The sequence below is a fragment of the Eriocheir sinensis genome, chromosome 63 (assembly GCF_024679095.1).
Source record: "Eriocheir sinensis breed Jianghai 21 chromosome 63, ASM2467909v1, whole genome shotgun sequence".
NCBI classification, from domain to species: domain Eukaryota; kingdom Metazoa; phylum Arthropoda; class Malacostraca; order Decapoda; family Varunidae; genus Eriocheir; species Eriocheir sinensis.
In genome coordinates this window covers 4,168,280-4,185,777 of record NC_066571.1, presented here as the reverse complement: position 1 = coordinate 4,185,777, position 17,498 = coordinate 4,168,280, and the positions used below count along the sequence as shown (strand labels likewise).

The 17,498-nt window shown below is 39.9% G+C and overlaps 1 protein-coding gene across 6 annotated transcripts in view; it reads right to left on the bottom strand.

Annotated features, from left to right (window-relative positions):
• Positions 1–1,585: 1,585 nt before the first annotated feature.
• LOC126986875 (putative uncharacterized protein DDB_G0291608) overlaps positions 1,586–17,498 on the bottom strand; it is a 53,674-nt gene continuing 37,761 nt past the window's right edge. For 4 of the 6 annotated variants that reach the window (XM_050843346.1, XM_050843347.1, XM_050843344.1 and 1 more), the window contains 2 exons: positions 13,307–13,418; positions 1,586–9,728 (listed from right to left, as the gene is read on the bottom strand). In XM_050843346.1, coding sequence (XP_050699303.1) covers positions 9,590–9,728; positions 13,307–13,418 — 251 coding nt within the window. In that variant the 3' untranslated portion in view covers positions 1,586–9,589. The remainder of the gene's footprint in view (positions 9,729–13,306; positions 13,419–17,498) is intronic. The other 2 variants (XR_007740013.1, XR_007740014.1) reach the window with 2 other exon arrangements.

Genomic DNA, 17,498 nt, shown 5'->3' with positions numbered 1-17,498 from the left:
TATCAATCGTTTTTTAATTTAATCTTAATAAGCGACCGTGCTCAAAAACCGACTCGAAAGGGTAAAAAATTAATAAATTTGCACAAAAACGACTGAAAAAAAAAACTTTAAGTTCCCAACCTTGAAACCCACTCATTTTTTGAGAATTTCAAAAAACTTATTTAACAAATAATTTAGCCCTACCAATGTGCTTTCCAATATGATGTATAACATTTCCCTACTCCCAGTAGTTTCGTCGCTAGAGCTCAAAACGTAAACCCTTTTGAGAGCGATTTTGACAAACTCCAGACACTTTGCCGTTTTTGTCTAGTGTGGCATTGCTATTGCCTCTAGAAGGCTGTAATTTGGCATGTAGCCCCTCTTGGCAATGCAGTTTGACCAGCTCGAAGGATTTTTTGATAGCTTGATTCCAAGGCATAGAACATCCCTTTCTCCTCAAGTTCACACATGCGCTGAAATAAGATATGAAGCCCAAGGTGTGCTTCAACCTCTTCAGCATTAAATGTTCATCAACCAGTAACCCCAACAAAAGATGACTACAGCTACTCCCCTGCGATGAGCACTGTTGCTCTGGCCTGACCAGTAGTAAGTACAATCCCCACTACTGATTTCTCCATTACAAGGTACCCTTGTCTCTCAAATCTCACTCTCAACCTCCTGAGTTCATCTGACATGGGATAGCTGCTAATCCTTTGAGAGGCTCAGGATGCTCCAGGCACCCAGACATAGTCTGGTGGAGGTTAACCGCCTAGCTCAATGAGCTTGTGCTGCCTCTGCACCAACCTGGTGGTCCCCAAAGAAAAGGGGATGGGTGTGTTTGGGGCAGGGGTGCTCTCTTGCCCCGACCAGACCTTTAAAAGTATTGAATGCCATATATATGGATGTTTAAAATCACTCTCCCAACCCCCAACCCACCACAAATCCCTACAAGGGAAGGCTTGTTGGGCTTATGAGCCCCACAGCCCCAGGGGTAGCAGGAGAGTATTTGCAGTCACCTGACATAGTGGTGGCTGCTTGGCTCATGGTCATGCAGACTAGCTGATTGACCTCTCAGAACCAGGAGAGGCTGCCTGTCTCAGCTGAAATATGGGACCAAAGAGGTGTGTTGCTGGCCACAGCATACAACTACAGCATCGCTGAACCTGCTTAACCCCCATGGCGTCGGAACATTTCCCACCCGTGACCCCCCCCAGCGTCGGCACTTTTCAAATTTTTTTTTTCTCCCATTATGTCAGAAATGCTGAAAAAACAGGTTTAAGTCATGAAAAGTGTCAAAAATGACATCTGAGTCACGGTGTGTGTCGTAAATTGTCGCGTCGTATATGTACGACGCCGACGCTGGGAAGGTGACTCAGCCTGTGTAGTACATGTACGACGCTGACGCTGTGAGGGTTAACTCCTGTCTGCCTGTCTTACAGGGACACCACATGTGGCAAACATATGGGAAGGCATACCAGCCTGCCCTCAGGATTAGGCATAACTCCAAAAGTCCACACATGCATGATACTTCAGGAAGAAGTCCAGTTGGAACTAAAGCATTGCCGACTAATTTAACTCCCCCAGTGCTGTAAAAATATGATTTCAATAAAATACAAGAAAATCTTTATTGAAAATGACATAACAATAAAATTTGCAAATATGTCAAAAGATGTCTGAACAAAATGATCATTAGAGAATCTACTCTACACTACAGTCATTATCTTACTCTACCTGGGTGGGGTGGCACCAATCACCTCGCCACTGTCACCTAAGCATCACTCCCTACATGAAGGAAAATACAAAACCATGCCTGACGAGGGGACAGTTGTCACACCACCATGACATTGCACACACACATATGGGGGAGGGGGACATCTAAAGCCTGGCTGTATCATTCTATATCTTATGTATTTATATTTATATATATATGACCTCCTAGTGTAATTATTGGTGAATCTTGCTGGATTTTTGCGATGGATTCAGACATCTTTCACACTTCTTATATATTTAAAAGAAAAATAATTTGCAAAGGATGCCTTCGCCACCAACAAAATACTGAACACGACTGAGGGTGGACACAAGAAGGGAGGCAGAGTGTGGCGTGGACATTACAAGAGGTCTATGGCTCTGTGTGGCTCTTTGGTTTTACTAAGCAGTAGTCAGTCACATTTTCACTCACACTGGACTGAAAAAGCCAAGTCACAAAGCTGGTGAATCACAGTGCAGCTTCTGTATCCATGATGAGACTTAAAGCAATGCAAAATTAGAACAGCATGACTAGCCGTGTAAGAAACACTGGTAAAGACAACAATCCAGTCACATAATGCCCAATAGGTAGTTTGGTCCAGCAGCCATAGCCTCCACTACAACAGGGGTTTCTATGGGAAGATGTGGGTCAAACTTTGTCTTAACAGCACATATCCAGCCTTTCTTGATGCTGGCATAGGTTTAAAATGCTCCTCACCAAGACCAGTAATGGTAAATTATAGTTATACACAAGTAGCAATTTATCAAAAATGTTTTGTAAGACAAAATAAGATAACCCTTAAGTTAATATACGGCACTGAGTAAATTTAGAAATTAATCAACTTCACACCACTTCCCTGAAAGTCACCTAGAACACATGAAGGTGAGGATTGTCCCTTGCTTACACACACACACACACACACTCTATCTCTCTCACACAAACACACAAAAAATATATATATGCTTTACATAAAATTCCATATGAATACTCACAGACCTAAACAGTGTCTTAAAACCTCTCATCGAAAGAAATGATGGAAATGTGGTCAGCCATTCATGAGAATACAAGCTAATTATCATGAAAATTTGAAAGGAACTAGAAAGGGTCACACACACTATGACCCTTGTTGAACATTGCCACCAACTTGACCACAATAAAATGTGCTTCTAGTATGTAAAAGAGATCATTGTCTGTTGACAGACTAATAACAAGCAGCCAGTGACAAAATTCTCAACCCAGTATGAAAATCAGTAACAGGTTTTTTCTTTCATTTGCCCTTCCATCTTAAATGGGACCAAACAAATTCAAAATTCTGATATATATATATGTATATAAAAATAATAATAATAATAATGATAATAACAAAGATAATAACAAAGATAATAATGATACATTAACTCTCGTAGATCTATCAACATTAAAAAAATAAAAAAATATCTTTCATATACACACTTCATACATCAACCAGAGAGGTAAATATTGTGATTTCCAAATGTCATAAGCCAACACAGAGACAATTCAAACATAGTTAAACTATGTGAACTTGAAACTGTGTTTTATGACGGCCAGAATTTAAAGTATGTAATTCTGGTGTCATTTATAACTATGAATTAATTTCTTGAAACTGTAGAAGCATCAGTGTTACAGACATAAAAACACTTGTTCTTGCTGAAAATTTCATGTAAGTTTACAAAATATGGAGAGCTACTCTTTCCCACTCCCTGCCACTGTCACTCACCCCTGATGGCCACCACGTGTGTTATGATTGTGCAGTGTCCTTAGCCTCTACGTACAGCATTGCCCCCTCGGCACCCTCACCTGTTCATCACACAGGTGTGGGAAGCACCATACAGGTATTTTCTACATACTAGTATCTACTTGATGCTTAAGAAGGATTTAGATAAGTGCAGAGGACAGCAATATATAAAAATCTTAACATAAAATGAGCCTTTACAGGAAGTTAAATTTAAGATAAAGCTATAAGTTTTAATTTGTAGCTTTACATGGAAGTTATAAATGTGAGGACAAGTTTGAACTGCATCTTGTGCTGGGCTCTGGGGTGAGGAGACTCAGCTATTATGGTGATGTAGATTACATAAGAGAAAAATATGGGGCTATAGAAGACAATTTTGATTTTAAGACAACTCCCTCATAAGTACACGGATCCTCTACCAATGCTACACTAGTAGCTATGGTGCAAGCCTGATTTGTGTAGAACAATATCATTATTCATCTACTTGCCAAAACAAAAAACAAACAAAAAATAAGTAGCTAGAAGTACTGTTGTAAAGTATACTGAAAAAGACTGTAAAAGAAAAAAACGTTAGCCTCCAAAATTCACATCCAGCTTCAAGTTGAGCATAGGTATTGTAATCTGAATTGTCATGTGGATGAATTTTGTACTTTTGTCCTAGGTTCATGCAGGCTCGCACCCTCCCCTCTGCATGGGCAGGAACCTCAGGCTTGTGCCAAATTCAACTGGATAAAAAAGTTACAAAAATTAAACACTTTAGCCAATCTTGAAAGGAAAGGCACAACAATATTTAGTTGAAATAATTTGTTATTCATATATATATATATATATATATATATATATATATATATATATATATATATATATATATATATATATATATATATATATATATATATATATATATATTATTATATATTAAATTTTATTCATAATTTAGGCAATCTGATATCTTTAAATGGAGAGAAGTACAGAAATGACTGGTGCCTTTTTTTCCCTCTTTCCATGCACTCATAATTTACAAAATAGTGATGATATTAAGAAGGATGATGTGTAAAAAAAAAAAAAAAAAGGAAAAATTCACTTCTAATCAATATGCCTTTCAAAACTAAATTCATACCTTTACACACACACACACACACACTAAAAACATGATTAAATACTGAAAATTGAAATAAAATGGCAAAACAATTCCAGTATGAATGCATATCATAGTACTAAACTCCAGGGACATACACAAGTGTGGTACAGGATTATTATGTGGGTGGTAATGGAGGGGAATGGAGTGGGGGTCTTGTCTGGAATGGGAGTCTACAAGGAGCAGTTCTCTCTTCCATACTGACAGAGAGAAGGCAGGATTATGAGTTAAATGCAAAAGTGTTCTTAAGATGCATTAGTATTCATACTTGATTAACAAAATGTTAGTAAATATTTGAATAGTGTAACTTTCATCACTTGAGTAAAGTTCTCATCTGGTCTCAGTAGCTGAGCCTTACTGTTCAATAATATAATTGAATATAGGATAACTGACCTTGTGTGATTTACTTTATTTTCTTCTGTTTAAAAGTTCATTTATTAAGGTTTATGAAAACACTGTAAGGTATAAAAATTCTTCACTGTATGCTACAAATACTGTCAAAATTTGGGGAAAAAAACTGAAGTAAAAAAAGCATGAAGTCACAATTACCTTGTAGCAGAGGGGAAAATATATTTTAAATTTTAATCTTATTTATAAAACTCTGAACCTAACCAAATACAATAGGGTCTTAGTTAAACAATCCAAATTCATTCCAAAGGGATGGCCATTAGGTGAAAATTCATGTAGTTAATTCATTTTAATGTGTAAGTTTTGGAAATTCATCATAAATGTAAAATTCCTCAAGTTCCACAAGAGTAACTATAAATTTGGCATAAGTATTACATAACAGCCTGTAGCTTTAGTAGCTCTGGTAAGAGCATAACACAAATGCTCTGATGCATGCTAAGACTACCGCAGTCTTGCCAACCGTATGGTAAACACATGAACGAGAAATGAGCTGGAAGGTGGACTTAATGTTAAATCCATCATTACCCAAACTGGATTTTATCATTGTTAGCCAAAATATTGTTAGTAGATCCCATCATTATCCAATGCTACTGTATTCAACATATAAACTACATGCAAAGAAAAATGATAATAAATAAATGAAGAAATATAATAAAATCATGCAGCCAACTGAGTGGTCAAATGGGCCTTACGATCACAGCTGGCTGGTAAGTGGCTGCTAGACAAGATGAGATTTTGTTTCATATTTCTTTGCCACTTTATGAAAACTAAGAATATTCTTCCCTTTATATGTTTTGTTTGTGTTTTTTTTTTTTACAGAACTGTTGAACCTGCATCCATAAGCAGGTCTATGTAAAATTATTCAGCAAAGTTACAAGAAAATTATCACTAAACAAAGTACATCCAATGTCGCTGAAACTCCAGATTGCTGAAATATTTTCTCTAATTGCTCCATTACTGGACAATCAGAAAAAGAACTTTACTATTTGTACTTTAATGAAAGTTTCATTTTCTAATAAATTGAAAATTTATTACATTAAAAGATCAATTTTTTTAGACTTAAGAATACATACTTAATCATGAGGAGAAATAGTTTGGGATTCTCTTGTTTAATGCAGAAGGATGTATTAAACTTTACTTAATGCATTTGGCTTTTGTTGCAGGTCAAGGTCTGTTGCTCATTACGAGGCAACCTAATTAAATGTAGCTACAGTACTGCAAAACATTCATCCATACTGCATACAAAAACAGATACACTAATAAACTGGAATACATGCATACATATGCAAGTAGGCACACATGCATACCCCAAAACACAACCCAACTATCTTATCTAATTCTCTTATGTACAATATAAAAAGAATCTAAGAGCATTTACATTCCTAAGCCTAATATAAACTTGGTATCTCTTGGGTTAATGCCTTCCGCTGCTTCACTCGCATTAATACTGAAGTTTGGGAAGGTGATGTGTACCACCTTGCCTGTCTGCCATCCTCTGTGTTACCAGCATGGGTGAGGAGTTTATATATAAAAAGCTCAAATCTGAAGAAGAAAGGGTATAAAACCAAATAAAGGAAATATCTACAGCCAAGGCTGAATCAATGCAATGTGTGCTGCAGGTAGTACAGTACTGTGCTCGAAGGTCTCACAGTGGGGAACAGAAAAGAACAATACTCGACACCACCACTCATCACAGCAGAAGATATTGGTCATGGTCACCACCACCTCCTCACACTACACAGTATAATCTATATAGTATTTCTCTGGAATATATACATCTACTGAAATTTGTACTTATCATGCTTAAAATTAATATAGATTTCTTGTGCTAGTGTCACTTTATAACAACCAATGGACAATAAAACTTCCTGATCAACAACAATGCTGGGGAAGGTCTACAGCAGGACTACCTACTGCCTCCCCTGCCCTCTGCTGGGTGAGGGAGGAGGGCATGGGAACACCCAAGTGTAAGGTATTGGAGGAGAAGCAGAACACACGTGGTGCCATTCCCTTGCACTCGCCACACACCTCGTTATAGTTCTGGGACAGCAAAGCTACCCACGGACCCTCAGACAGCACATACCACAGCCTGGGATTCACTTCTCCCTCATAAGATGTATAAACCTTTGGGAGGAGGGAAAAAAGAATATATATATTTATATATATATAACCATGAGGAACATGACCTCAATCACAAGGGAACACAAACAGCTAATACCACAGCTCCATGGAAAATCATATTTCTCTGTATATGGGACAAATGTCTATGCATTCATTGTCTTCCTATGGATTTTTTTCTGGGAGTTAACCAAGTTCACAAGATAATTCTGCCACACTAATGTTTCACTAAACAATTTTTCTGTTAGTGAATCTGCTTCTGGCTGGGGCTTGCATGAGATCTGTTTTCTTTTATAAATATTTGAATGATTGTAAGTTAACACTTAATGTCAACACAGTGATAAGACACTAAGAACTTTCACATTCAAATACATGAAGACAGTGAAGAAATTGATAAACATGACAATATGGAGTCAAGTTGCCACCAAAGCTTGAGAGTAATTCTAACAGGAGAAGGTGAAAGCTACAGCACCCAACACACCGGCGGCACCTTGCTAAAAGTAACCATAGTGACTGGTGGCCGAATGGCCTCATTGTTGACCAGCTGGTACTTGGGAGTTGCAAGGGAGCTACACAAAAAGCCTCTTCTTGACAGTGCGGTGTTTGTGAGGAACAGGAATAAGTATCTGAGGATTAAAAGTGATGTGCTAGTAACAGCTGAAACACTTGCATTTCAAGAGAGCTACAACCTTAGGTACAGACTGAATTTGGGTAGGTGATAACGAGCCTGATGACTTTGCTTAGCCAGTGGCCTCCAGGAGCAGCTCTTCATTGGTGTTAATGTTGAATGTATACATTCTGAAAAGTCATTTCCTCCCCAGGGCATCATCACCTCAGCCCACATGTCAACATACAAGAGCTCATTTGAAAACACAAGTAAAATAACTAAAGATATTTTCAATGAAATTTAGAAATAGGTTACGACAATGGCTAAGCAAGTGATGTGTTCCAAAGCATTGTGAACATCACAAAAACCACTCAAACATATTTCATTGTACTTAGCTCCTCCAAAATTAATGGAGAAAAGACAAAATTACAAAACTTTAACAATATTTTGATTATAACACATATCTGAAAAAATCAGGGGATTATTCTATCCAAATTCAGAAATATGGCCACAGAGAGGCAAATATATTCACTAAGATTTTGATATCACTTAAAACAAAGTTTATCAATGAGAGCATTGGCCATTAAGTACAGTTCATTCCCAATAAAGCATAAACCTGTTGTGTACAAGGGGAACTATTCCACCCCAGGGCCTTACCACTGCCAGGCTGAGCCAGGGTGATCTGGAGGACTGGTGTCAGCAAGTTTAGTACCAACTAGTACTGTTATCACCACTCACTAGACATGAGTATCCTAAAATGATAACTTGTCTTCAAACTGGGTCAAGTAGAAGTATGAAAAATTTTCTCAAGAGAATCACAACTACTGTGAAATATTAGGACAAAGAAGCCCAAAGACCAGAAAAGCTGAAAATCTATTTTTATATGATTTCTTACTAAATGTGTAAACAGTGTGTTGGTGCAAGCAGCTGTGTGTATGTGTGTAATTTACTACAGCCTAATCACGAGTTGGACTCGCTTTCGCCAGAAGGTACCCTCACGACATGAGCAAGTGGTCATTATTGTCGATCTCTGGGTACTGCCAGGACCTCACACACCACACACCCCATCCCCCTTGCTCAAGGGGGGGACAGCAACCACTCCTAGTCGACGGAAAGAATCCGGCCTGAGCGGGGCTTGAACCGCTGCCTGTTTGGCCGTGAAACCTTGCAGCGCGGCACTCTAACCGATTGAGCTACTGGAGCAGTGTGTGTGTGTGTGTGTGTGTGTGTGTGTGTGTGTGTGTGTGTGAATGCAGACAGTGTTTTCTAGTTTCCTTTAGGGTGTCTCTGAAGTACAATTCTAAACTTATGCACACAGAAATGACTGGCAGCATACAGAAATAAGAAGAGAAACATTATTAACAGTATAAGGTAAAAGTGACACCACCTAGCAAGGGACGCCTCAAGCGACAATTAATTTTGTAGTCAAAAGTTATTGCATTGGGGAAAATAAGCACCGTTATCACTTCAAGAATGAATGATTCTCCTTGCTACAAGATGGAAAAAATTACCTTTTTAGAATACAGTCTACTTGCAAAAAGAGCTGGTATTGGAAGGAGCTCAAATGACACGTCACCAATATCACCACCTTCTCAGGATATAGCTGGCTTGCTGCCACCACAGCACCAGAGTCACTCCTGCACCCACCAGAGGCACCAACACAGAGGGCTTACCGGGAAAGGAGTTCGACAGCTGCTTACTGTACAACCCGCAGGTGGGTGGCAGCTTCAGGTGATCAGTAAAACAAAAATACCAGCTGCTGTGGGAGTTGTGGCTCCATTGGTTACCTCCTCTTTCCCTTCCGAGTCATTCTCCCTCCCAAAGAGAAGGGAATGGAGGCTATGGCCCTGAAGTGGTGGTGGAGGAGGTGGTACGGTGGTCTCTGCGGAAGCTCTCCTCTGTCTCCTGGTCCACTAGCAGCTGGTCCACAGATCCATGGTCCACCATCATCATGCCCAATTCATTCTCATCCAGCCTACTGTAAAATAAAAGCTCATTCAGTAAGGGATTCTTGTGTTATTTACTTTCGTGGATCATTCTTTCACAACCAATAAAGATTCTAATTCATAAAATGTGAAATTAATTCCAAAAGACTATAGATGCCCTACACACAAATACTCAGATGAGAGCTAAAGCTCTTCTTCATTTACAATATTCAGTGATTCTTATTTACTACATTCTTGTGTTTAAAACAAGTGCTTCACATGCTCTCAAGGACAGTTACCATAAATTACAAGTTTAGATACATCTTTAGCAATTTGTTGCAAATACATTCCTAGGGTCTGGATTGATATCAGAGTAGTCTGCAATCCCTTTGACCCCTCCATGCAAATATTAATTTGAAACTGTTCTATCACAGGAAACCCGTTATTCAATTGTTCATTATTTAACATTTATTATTTTGACATTTGTAAATACACACACCTGTCCACCATTTCAAGTCTCTGCCATTTTGACACAAACATTTCAACCCATGCATCAAACTTCCAACTGGCTTCTGGTTGGTGGTATGATCTGACTGGATATGTACATCATGATGCAATCTCTGTCTATTGATTTACATACAAAGCTATATTTGTATTTTATGGACAATTGTGGCAGCACATGGTCATGTATGTGCATATGTATGTTTTATCAGCTGAGCTGCCTCCTCCTCTCCCCACCAGCTGACTCTACTTGTGTGAAGACCTGTGGCGCCTACACTGTCACTATCTTCGTCCCCCTGCTCAGGCTCCAGTCACCATCATCAGACATTAGCGAAAGATCATAATTAACCCATGCAGTGTTTCTTATGTACCTCTTTGGGAAGCGTCTAGTGTGTACTTATACTTTTGGAGTTTTAAACAATTTCATTTCTATTTGTTATCTACAACTCATTACTCTAGAAAATAGAGTTGGAGAGGATGATAAGAAGCAGTGACTACAAAAGGTTGAGATACATGGAGGAGCAGGATATGGGAAGGTATCGAACGAGGTGATGAGAATGTATGGTGTGGAGAACATGCTGAGTGTGCTGACAAGGCACAGGTTGAAATGGTATGGACATGTCAAGAGTGAGGAAGACCATGTACACAGAAGAGCTGTGGAGGTAGAGGTAAAAGGGAGGAGACCAGGTGAAAGTCTGAAGAAGACTTGGAGAAGGTCTGTGGAGGAAGACATGAGAAGGATGAACATCAGTGAGGAGAGAGTACAGAAGCCCCCCGCTGTTCACAGCCTCACTGTTCATGGATTCGCTTATACGTGGGTAGGGTATTTGCGACACCACCCGCTGAACGCGGATGAAAACTCGCGTATACACGGTCTGTAGCACCCAGCTCGAACGTTGCACAATGTAAATAAAGAAACCATCCCGGGGCTGGATCTTGGGCTGAATGTACGGGACTCTCTCTTGCAAAAGGAAACTTACTTATTTTTGCTTTCTAAACGTCAAAATTCGATATAAGTGTCATATTCATGCATGGAAGGCCGCAGTGCTATTTGCACTACGTATTTCCCCGTGGGTCTGACGTTTGGCTGACAGGATCATGGTGGTTAAGAATCACAGTTATCCTACATGCACTGTAGTGAAAACTCATTAATCTGGGACACAGAAAACATAATTAATAAAACTGGAATAACTTTACATCTCTTTCTCTCCCAAACGGAACTTTACAGTGTTAAAGTAAGCGAAATAATCCTTTACCCTTAAAATGCGGGTGTCGACAATAGTCGACAGATGGTGTCTGAGCTTAAACCTCGGGTGTCGACAACAGTCGACAAGGGATTTTTTGAATTAGCACGCCGTTAAATTGAATTTGTTTATGCTGAAGTCCATAACTTGGGTAATGGCAGCACAAGCCGCGACAGCCCTTACTTTAGCAGATGACGCCATGTTGAAACAAGGCAAGTGGTTTGTTTACGTTGTGGATGTGGATACAGGCAACCGACCTTGGCTGTGTGTGATGCACACCAGGAAAAGTTGGAGTTGCTGGTTGCCCTAGGTGGCGCCAACACAGTGGGAAGAGAAAAGCACTGTGTGACACCTGCGTATGGATAACCGTGAACTCGCTCCTCTTTGGGGGTACGGGCATTGCCCGTAGCCCTAACAGTTGGACGAAAACGGCCATTGTGACACCGCCTTAAGGCAGTGAAGCCACTGATAGGGTGAGCGTTGGCGATGACGTCATCGGACTCAGCGAATCACAAGCGTGTTTTCAGAACTGTCAGCCAATCGTAAGGCAGCCGCCTTAAACTGCAGCTTCAAAACGACCATTTCTCTCTTCCCGTTTTCCCTCTCTCTCTCTCTCTCTCTCTCTCCTGCCATAGCCACAATGTTTGGAGGAAAACATCCAGTGTGATACTACCTTTAAAGGTAGTGTGCGTGACGCCGAGGATGAAAAGGAAGCTGCAGTGGTTATGGTGGCACAGAGAGAGGTGAAATGCAATGGAAGCACTTATATGTGTTTGTTGGGCCACCATATTTGCTGATGATGTCATCACAGCATGGAAGTGCTCCACCTCTCCAAACCGAGCTGCAGTGGGCGGTCCGAGTTGGCAACTCGGGCTGCGGCGTCACGCGTTTGAGAGGACCCAGAGTGGTCCTGGCAGGGGAGACCATGAACAGCGTCATAAATGGTTTTACCCGCGTGATCTGAACATACGGTTTTGAAACCATACCACGTCATAGGAAACCGCACCTTACGAATCTGCGTCTTGACGAGAGAGAGAGAGAGAGAGAGAGAGAGAGAGAGAGAGAGAGAGAGAGAGAGAGAGAGAGAGAGAGAGAGAGAGAGAGAGAGAGAGAGAGAGAGAGAGAGAGAGAGAGAGAGAGAGAGTGTGTGTGTGTGTGTGTGTGTGTGTCAAACTTCAACATATGTGAGGGTTAGGTAACAAACACACCCGTGAATGTTGGAGATCTGCGCAAATCTGCTGTAGATACATACTTACAGCAACCACTAGCATGGTTACTGCAAGTATGAAGGTGCGTTGGGTGATGGTGGGAAGTGTGGTGAGCCGTAAGTGATTTGGCTGACCACAAAAGTGCTCAAGAAAACCTAAGGTAGTGGGTTCTCACCCACCACAGGCTCAAGGGCCATTGAAAAGAGAGGAATACCAAGGCCATGCGCTTCTATAGCATATGCCCTCAAATTTACCTTTAACTAAGGGAGAAATAAGTTAGTTATTCAATAATATTGTTATTTGACCACTTTCTATTGACACAACCCTGTGGAATCACAGGGGTCTCCTGTATTCCATTTACTGAAGGAGGAAATATTTCTTACAAATGAGAAAAATTAATAAAAGAAGATAAATGATGAATGAGGTCAAAAAGCAACATCCCTTATGTGGATCGGCTAGAGTATACTAACCAAATGATACTTTCAAGGAAAACCTCTATGCTGTCTATCACACTGTACCTTCCACTGTGGCTGCATGTCAAGAGAGGTGGAGTGAGCAGCATGGGCCTCAACATGAACACATCTGCCCAAGCCAGTAACAGGGTTACATACTAAGGTAAAAAATAACAAAGTATGATGAAACCAAAAAGAAATATCAGAGAACAAATGGAAAGCTTACCTCATGTGATCTAGAATGGAAGACTCAAAGGAGCCTTCTTCATAGGCATTGGGAGAGGGAGCAAACATTTCCCAGTTGATGTTCTCCTGCAGAAGATCTTCAGTGCCTCCCTCTGCAAGCATAAGAACTTTAAAATATCAAAACTATATATGGCATACTGATAAAATATTTCAAATTCACAACTTAAAATAACAATTTAGTTTTTTATGCAGTCATGCTCAAGTTCTTCACTCAAAATATTTTACAGCAAAATACATAAAACCATTAACTTTTACCCAACATATGTACACAATGGCAAAGGACTGAAATTAATTTAATATACAGTGATGCACACATGCAATGAGTTTCTACCTTAATATGTACAAGGTACCACCTAATAGACAATAACACAAAGCTGTCATCTGCTTTCTGTTAAAAAATAAAAAAGGCACTTCACAGACACTTAGCACCTAATGGCAGTGGGGTTAGGTGTTCTGATTCTGCTTTGAGCTTAATCAATGTCTCCAGGCCTAAGAATACAATACAAATCTATAGAATCATTATCTTCTGGCCCATTCCCTACAATGTAGGTGGGCTGGGGATCCAGACTCAAGAAACAGGCATTAGTAACAAGGAAAACCAATGATCACCCTAAAAAATCTTAATACCTTCTTTTCAATTTCAGTCATGTATGTCATCACTCTCACTCTCGTACTTTTATTCCACAAGCAGTTGTCACTCAACTTGGGACATCAATTATCCTCAATGTACTTTATTAACCCCTTCAACACGAGGACGCGTATACTGCATCCTTGCATGCCTCGTACCATATCCGAGGACGTGCATATTGCATCCTAGCTCGCTTTAGCCAATATACAAGTTATTTTATCTATATTTATGCTTACATCTCAAAATGATCAATTAATTTATGTTTCTTTATGTGCACCATTTAATTCTACATGTTTTCATATATAATACATGATGATTATGTTGAGTTTATGGCTGAAAACTTGTTATATTCAATAGCGACATTTGAAATTTGGCGCTGTTTTGGCCCGGCCGTAGTGAAGGGATTAAATTCACCTGTTCAACTACATTTTCACTAGTCATCATCATGCTCAGTGTCCACCACATCCACACCCACATAGACACACACAGGGAGGTCAGGTAAACTTATTGTGTTTTTATACGAGTGACAGATATACAGGAATGAGATGTATGGATGAAATGTGTACAAGGAAGGTAAATGAGGACATTGGGGATGAACAGTTTAAATGGTGGGAAGTCATAGACTGAGTCTCTCAGGGGTCAGTGTTGACCCCAATGATGTTCTTGATTAATGTAAATGATATGATGGACAAAGGAAGTCACTACATCCACCTATTAGCAGAAAACCTAAAGTTAATGAGGAGAGTGAAAGACAGAAGAGATTGTAAAGAGTCACAAGGGAATTTTGACAAGATATTTAAATAGTCAAAGTAGGATATGAAGTTTAATTCAAAGAAAGGTCATGTGTTAGAACTGGGAAAGAGCAAATACTGGCCTGGATGGAACTACACACTAGTAGTAGAAGTAGTAAAGAAAGCTAGTGAAGAAGGAGACTGAGGAGTGGTAGTGTAGTGACACGACTTGCCTGATGGGCGAGCCTCCCATAACCCACTTAGCCAGGGGGGTACCTCTTTGGCCAACTGGTAAAGGAGTGGCTCTCCCGTTATGCTGGTCGCGGGTTCGATCCCCGGCGCCGGCAAACCTTTCCTTGTCTGGATTAATTTCGCGTGTGTTTCGTTACACACGGTGGTCGTGTGGGAGTAGAGTAAAGAAAAAAGTTTGGTTTTTCATTGGTGGCAAGAGCGGTGGGCATCTTCTCCTGTGGTTCTGTTGTGTCACCCCGAGAGGGTAACAGGTAGAGTGATGGCCCATGCTCTCCTAAGTTCATAGAAAACGGGAACTCAACACACAGAAATTAATCTAAATAGGAATGGGGAGCTGTGTAGTGACACGACTTGCCTGATGGGCGAGCCTCCCATAACCCACTTAGCCAGGGGGTACCTCTTTGGCCGACTGGTAAAGGAGTGGCTCTCTCGTTACGCTGGTCGTGGGTTCGATCCCCGGCGCTGGCAAACCTTTCCTTGTCTGGATTAATTTCTTGTGTGTTTCGTTACACACGGTGGTCGTGTGGGAGTAGAGTAAAGAAAAAAGTCTGGCATTTCAGTAGTATTGGACACACTGTCATTGGGTAAATATATTGATAGCATATTCAGAACCACGTACAAAATGTTTACATATTATGAGGGTTGCTTTTCATTATGTGGACATGAGAAAATGACAACAATGATAAGACCAAAAGTGGAATATGTAGTCATTTTGTGGTCCCCTAAAAGAAAAAATAGTAAAAAAAAATAAATAAATAAATAAAAAAAAAAAATAAATAATAATAATAATAATAATAATAATAATCCAAGTTTGACAGGCTCAACATATGAGGAGTTGAAATAACCCAGCCAGTATTCAAACTGTTCATGTGGCATCTACCATTACCTCGCCCATGGGGCCAAAATTGGAGATGAAAAAGAGGAGACCTAATAATGCTACATAAGGTGATAACTAATACGGAAGAAGTAGACAGAAGAGGCCTAATTATGCTGTCAGAAAGAGGAACAGAAAACTTGAGAGGACACAAAAACAAACTGAGGAAGATTAGATGTGTAAGTGATGTAATGGAATACAGCTTTTTCTGAGGCTCAAGCAGTGAGCTCGACCTCTACTTTTTATTATGTTCATAGAGGGGTTGATGCTTTTTACAGTGAGGGGTTGCAGCACCACACCAACCAACCCAGATCAGGGATTAGAGTGAATGTTATCCATGGACTCCTGGAAGGATAAATCCTCTGGCCACACAAAATGGCAGAATGAATGACAAGCAAAACAAGACAGAGAGGAAAAATGTGAGAAAATCAACAAATACAGCAAGCCATTACAAAGATTGAGACTGGCAAAGTAGCCAGCCTGTGGGGAAAGTAAATGCAGGGTCTTATGTTTGGTTTCTGCCAACAGGTGACTGATGCTGATCATCAACATCATCATCTTGTTAATGGGTATTGATTGTTAACATGTGATCTATAACCAAAACTTTGATTGACTGGTGAGTGGAGGACTTGAGGGTTTGCATGTCCCAACAAAATATTGGTGAATATAAGTTAAGAGAGGCTGCAGGATATGCCATATACAGGTTTAGTGATAATAAAAAGTGTTTGATGGAACCAAGCTGGTCAAAACACTTCCTGCACTATCATATACTGCCTGGTTCACAATAGTCCATGCTGGGTGCAGTTGTTTAAATTAATATGCTCTCATCATTCCCTGCTGTCCCTGTTTAGTGGTGGTGGAGGCAGCAACACAGGAGCCATGCACCATGACTCACAATGAGGAACCTTTCACTATATGTTCCTTTTCACTGGTGGCTGTTTGAGCTGACTCTTAGAACTTGTCATCAGAGTGGTAATCCCAAATGACTGCAGATATTAAGCAAACAGGAATTAAGGTCAGTAATTTTATCATACTAACTAATGACTGTCAAATACCCAGTCTGTGCAGGTCTTGTTGGTGTTAATGATTGTCACAATTTCCTCTTGTCTCTTGCAAAAGTATCCATCATCAGCTAGCTAAAGATGAGTTTTGCTTACTGTCAACAGGTCAAGTGTTGTGAGAAACACATTTTACTTCCTTACATGAATGAGCCAAACCTTCACAGCATGCTGTTAATTTAGCTCTCCTAAAATGTTAATTTTGAAGCCATTACTACATCTTATATATGAGCAGTTAATAATTAAGTACACAAAATTATATTTCAGGCTATTCACAGTTGGTTTCACTAAATTCAGATGTATTATAACAAAAAATCCAAGGCTAATTGACTAAGCCCATGTAGCCTGGCTAAGCTTACAAGAGAATTATATCTCTCTCACCTTAAGGAGTTTCCATGTGCCAGGTGTGAACTCATGATCTTCCAGCTACATGCCATACATTGCATCATGGAGCCACACATCTCCAATCAGTTAAAGTTAAAAAGTTTTGTTGCACACTATGTACTCTGAAGCCTCCTTGTGCTAAAAATGGACATGAGTGAATAAAAACTCATTGTTGTAAGAGATCCCATTTCCCTCAGAGGCATGGTAGGGAATAAAAATAAATTCCTGTGATAATTCTGATAAAT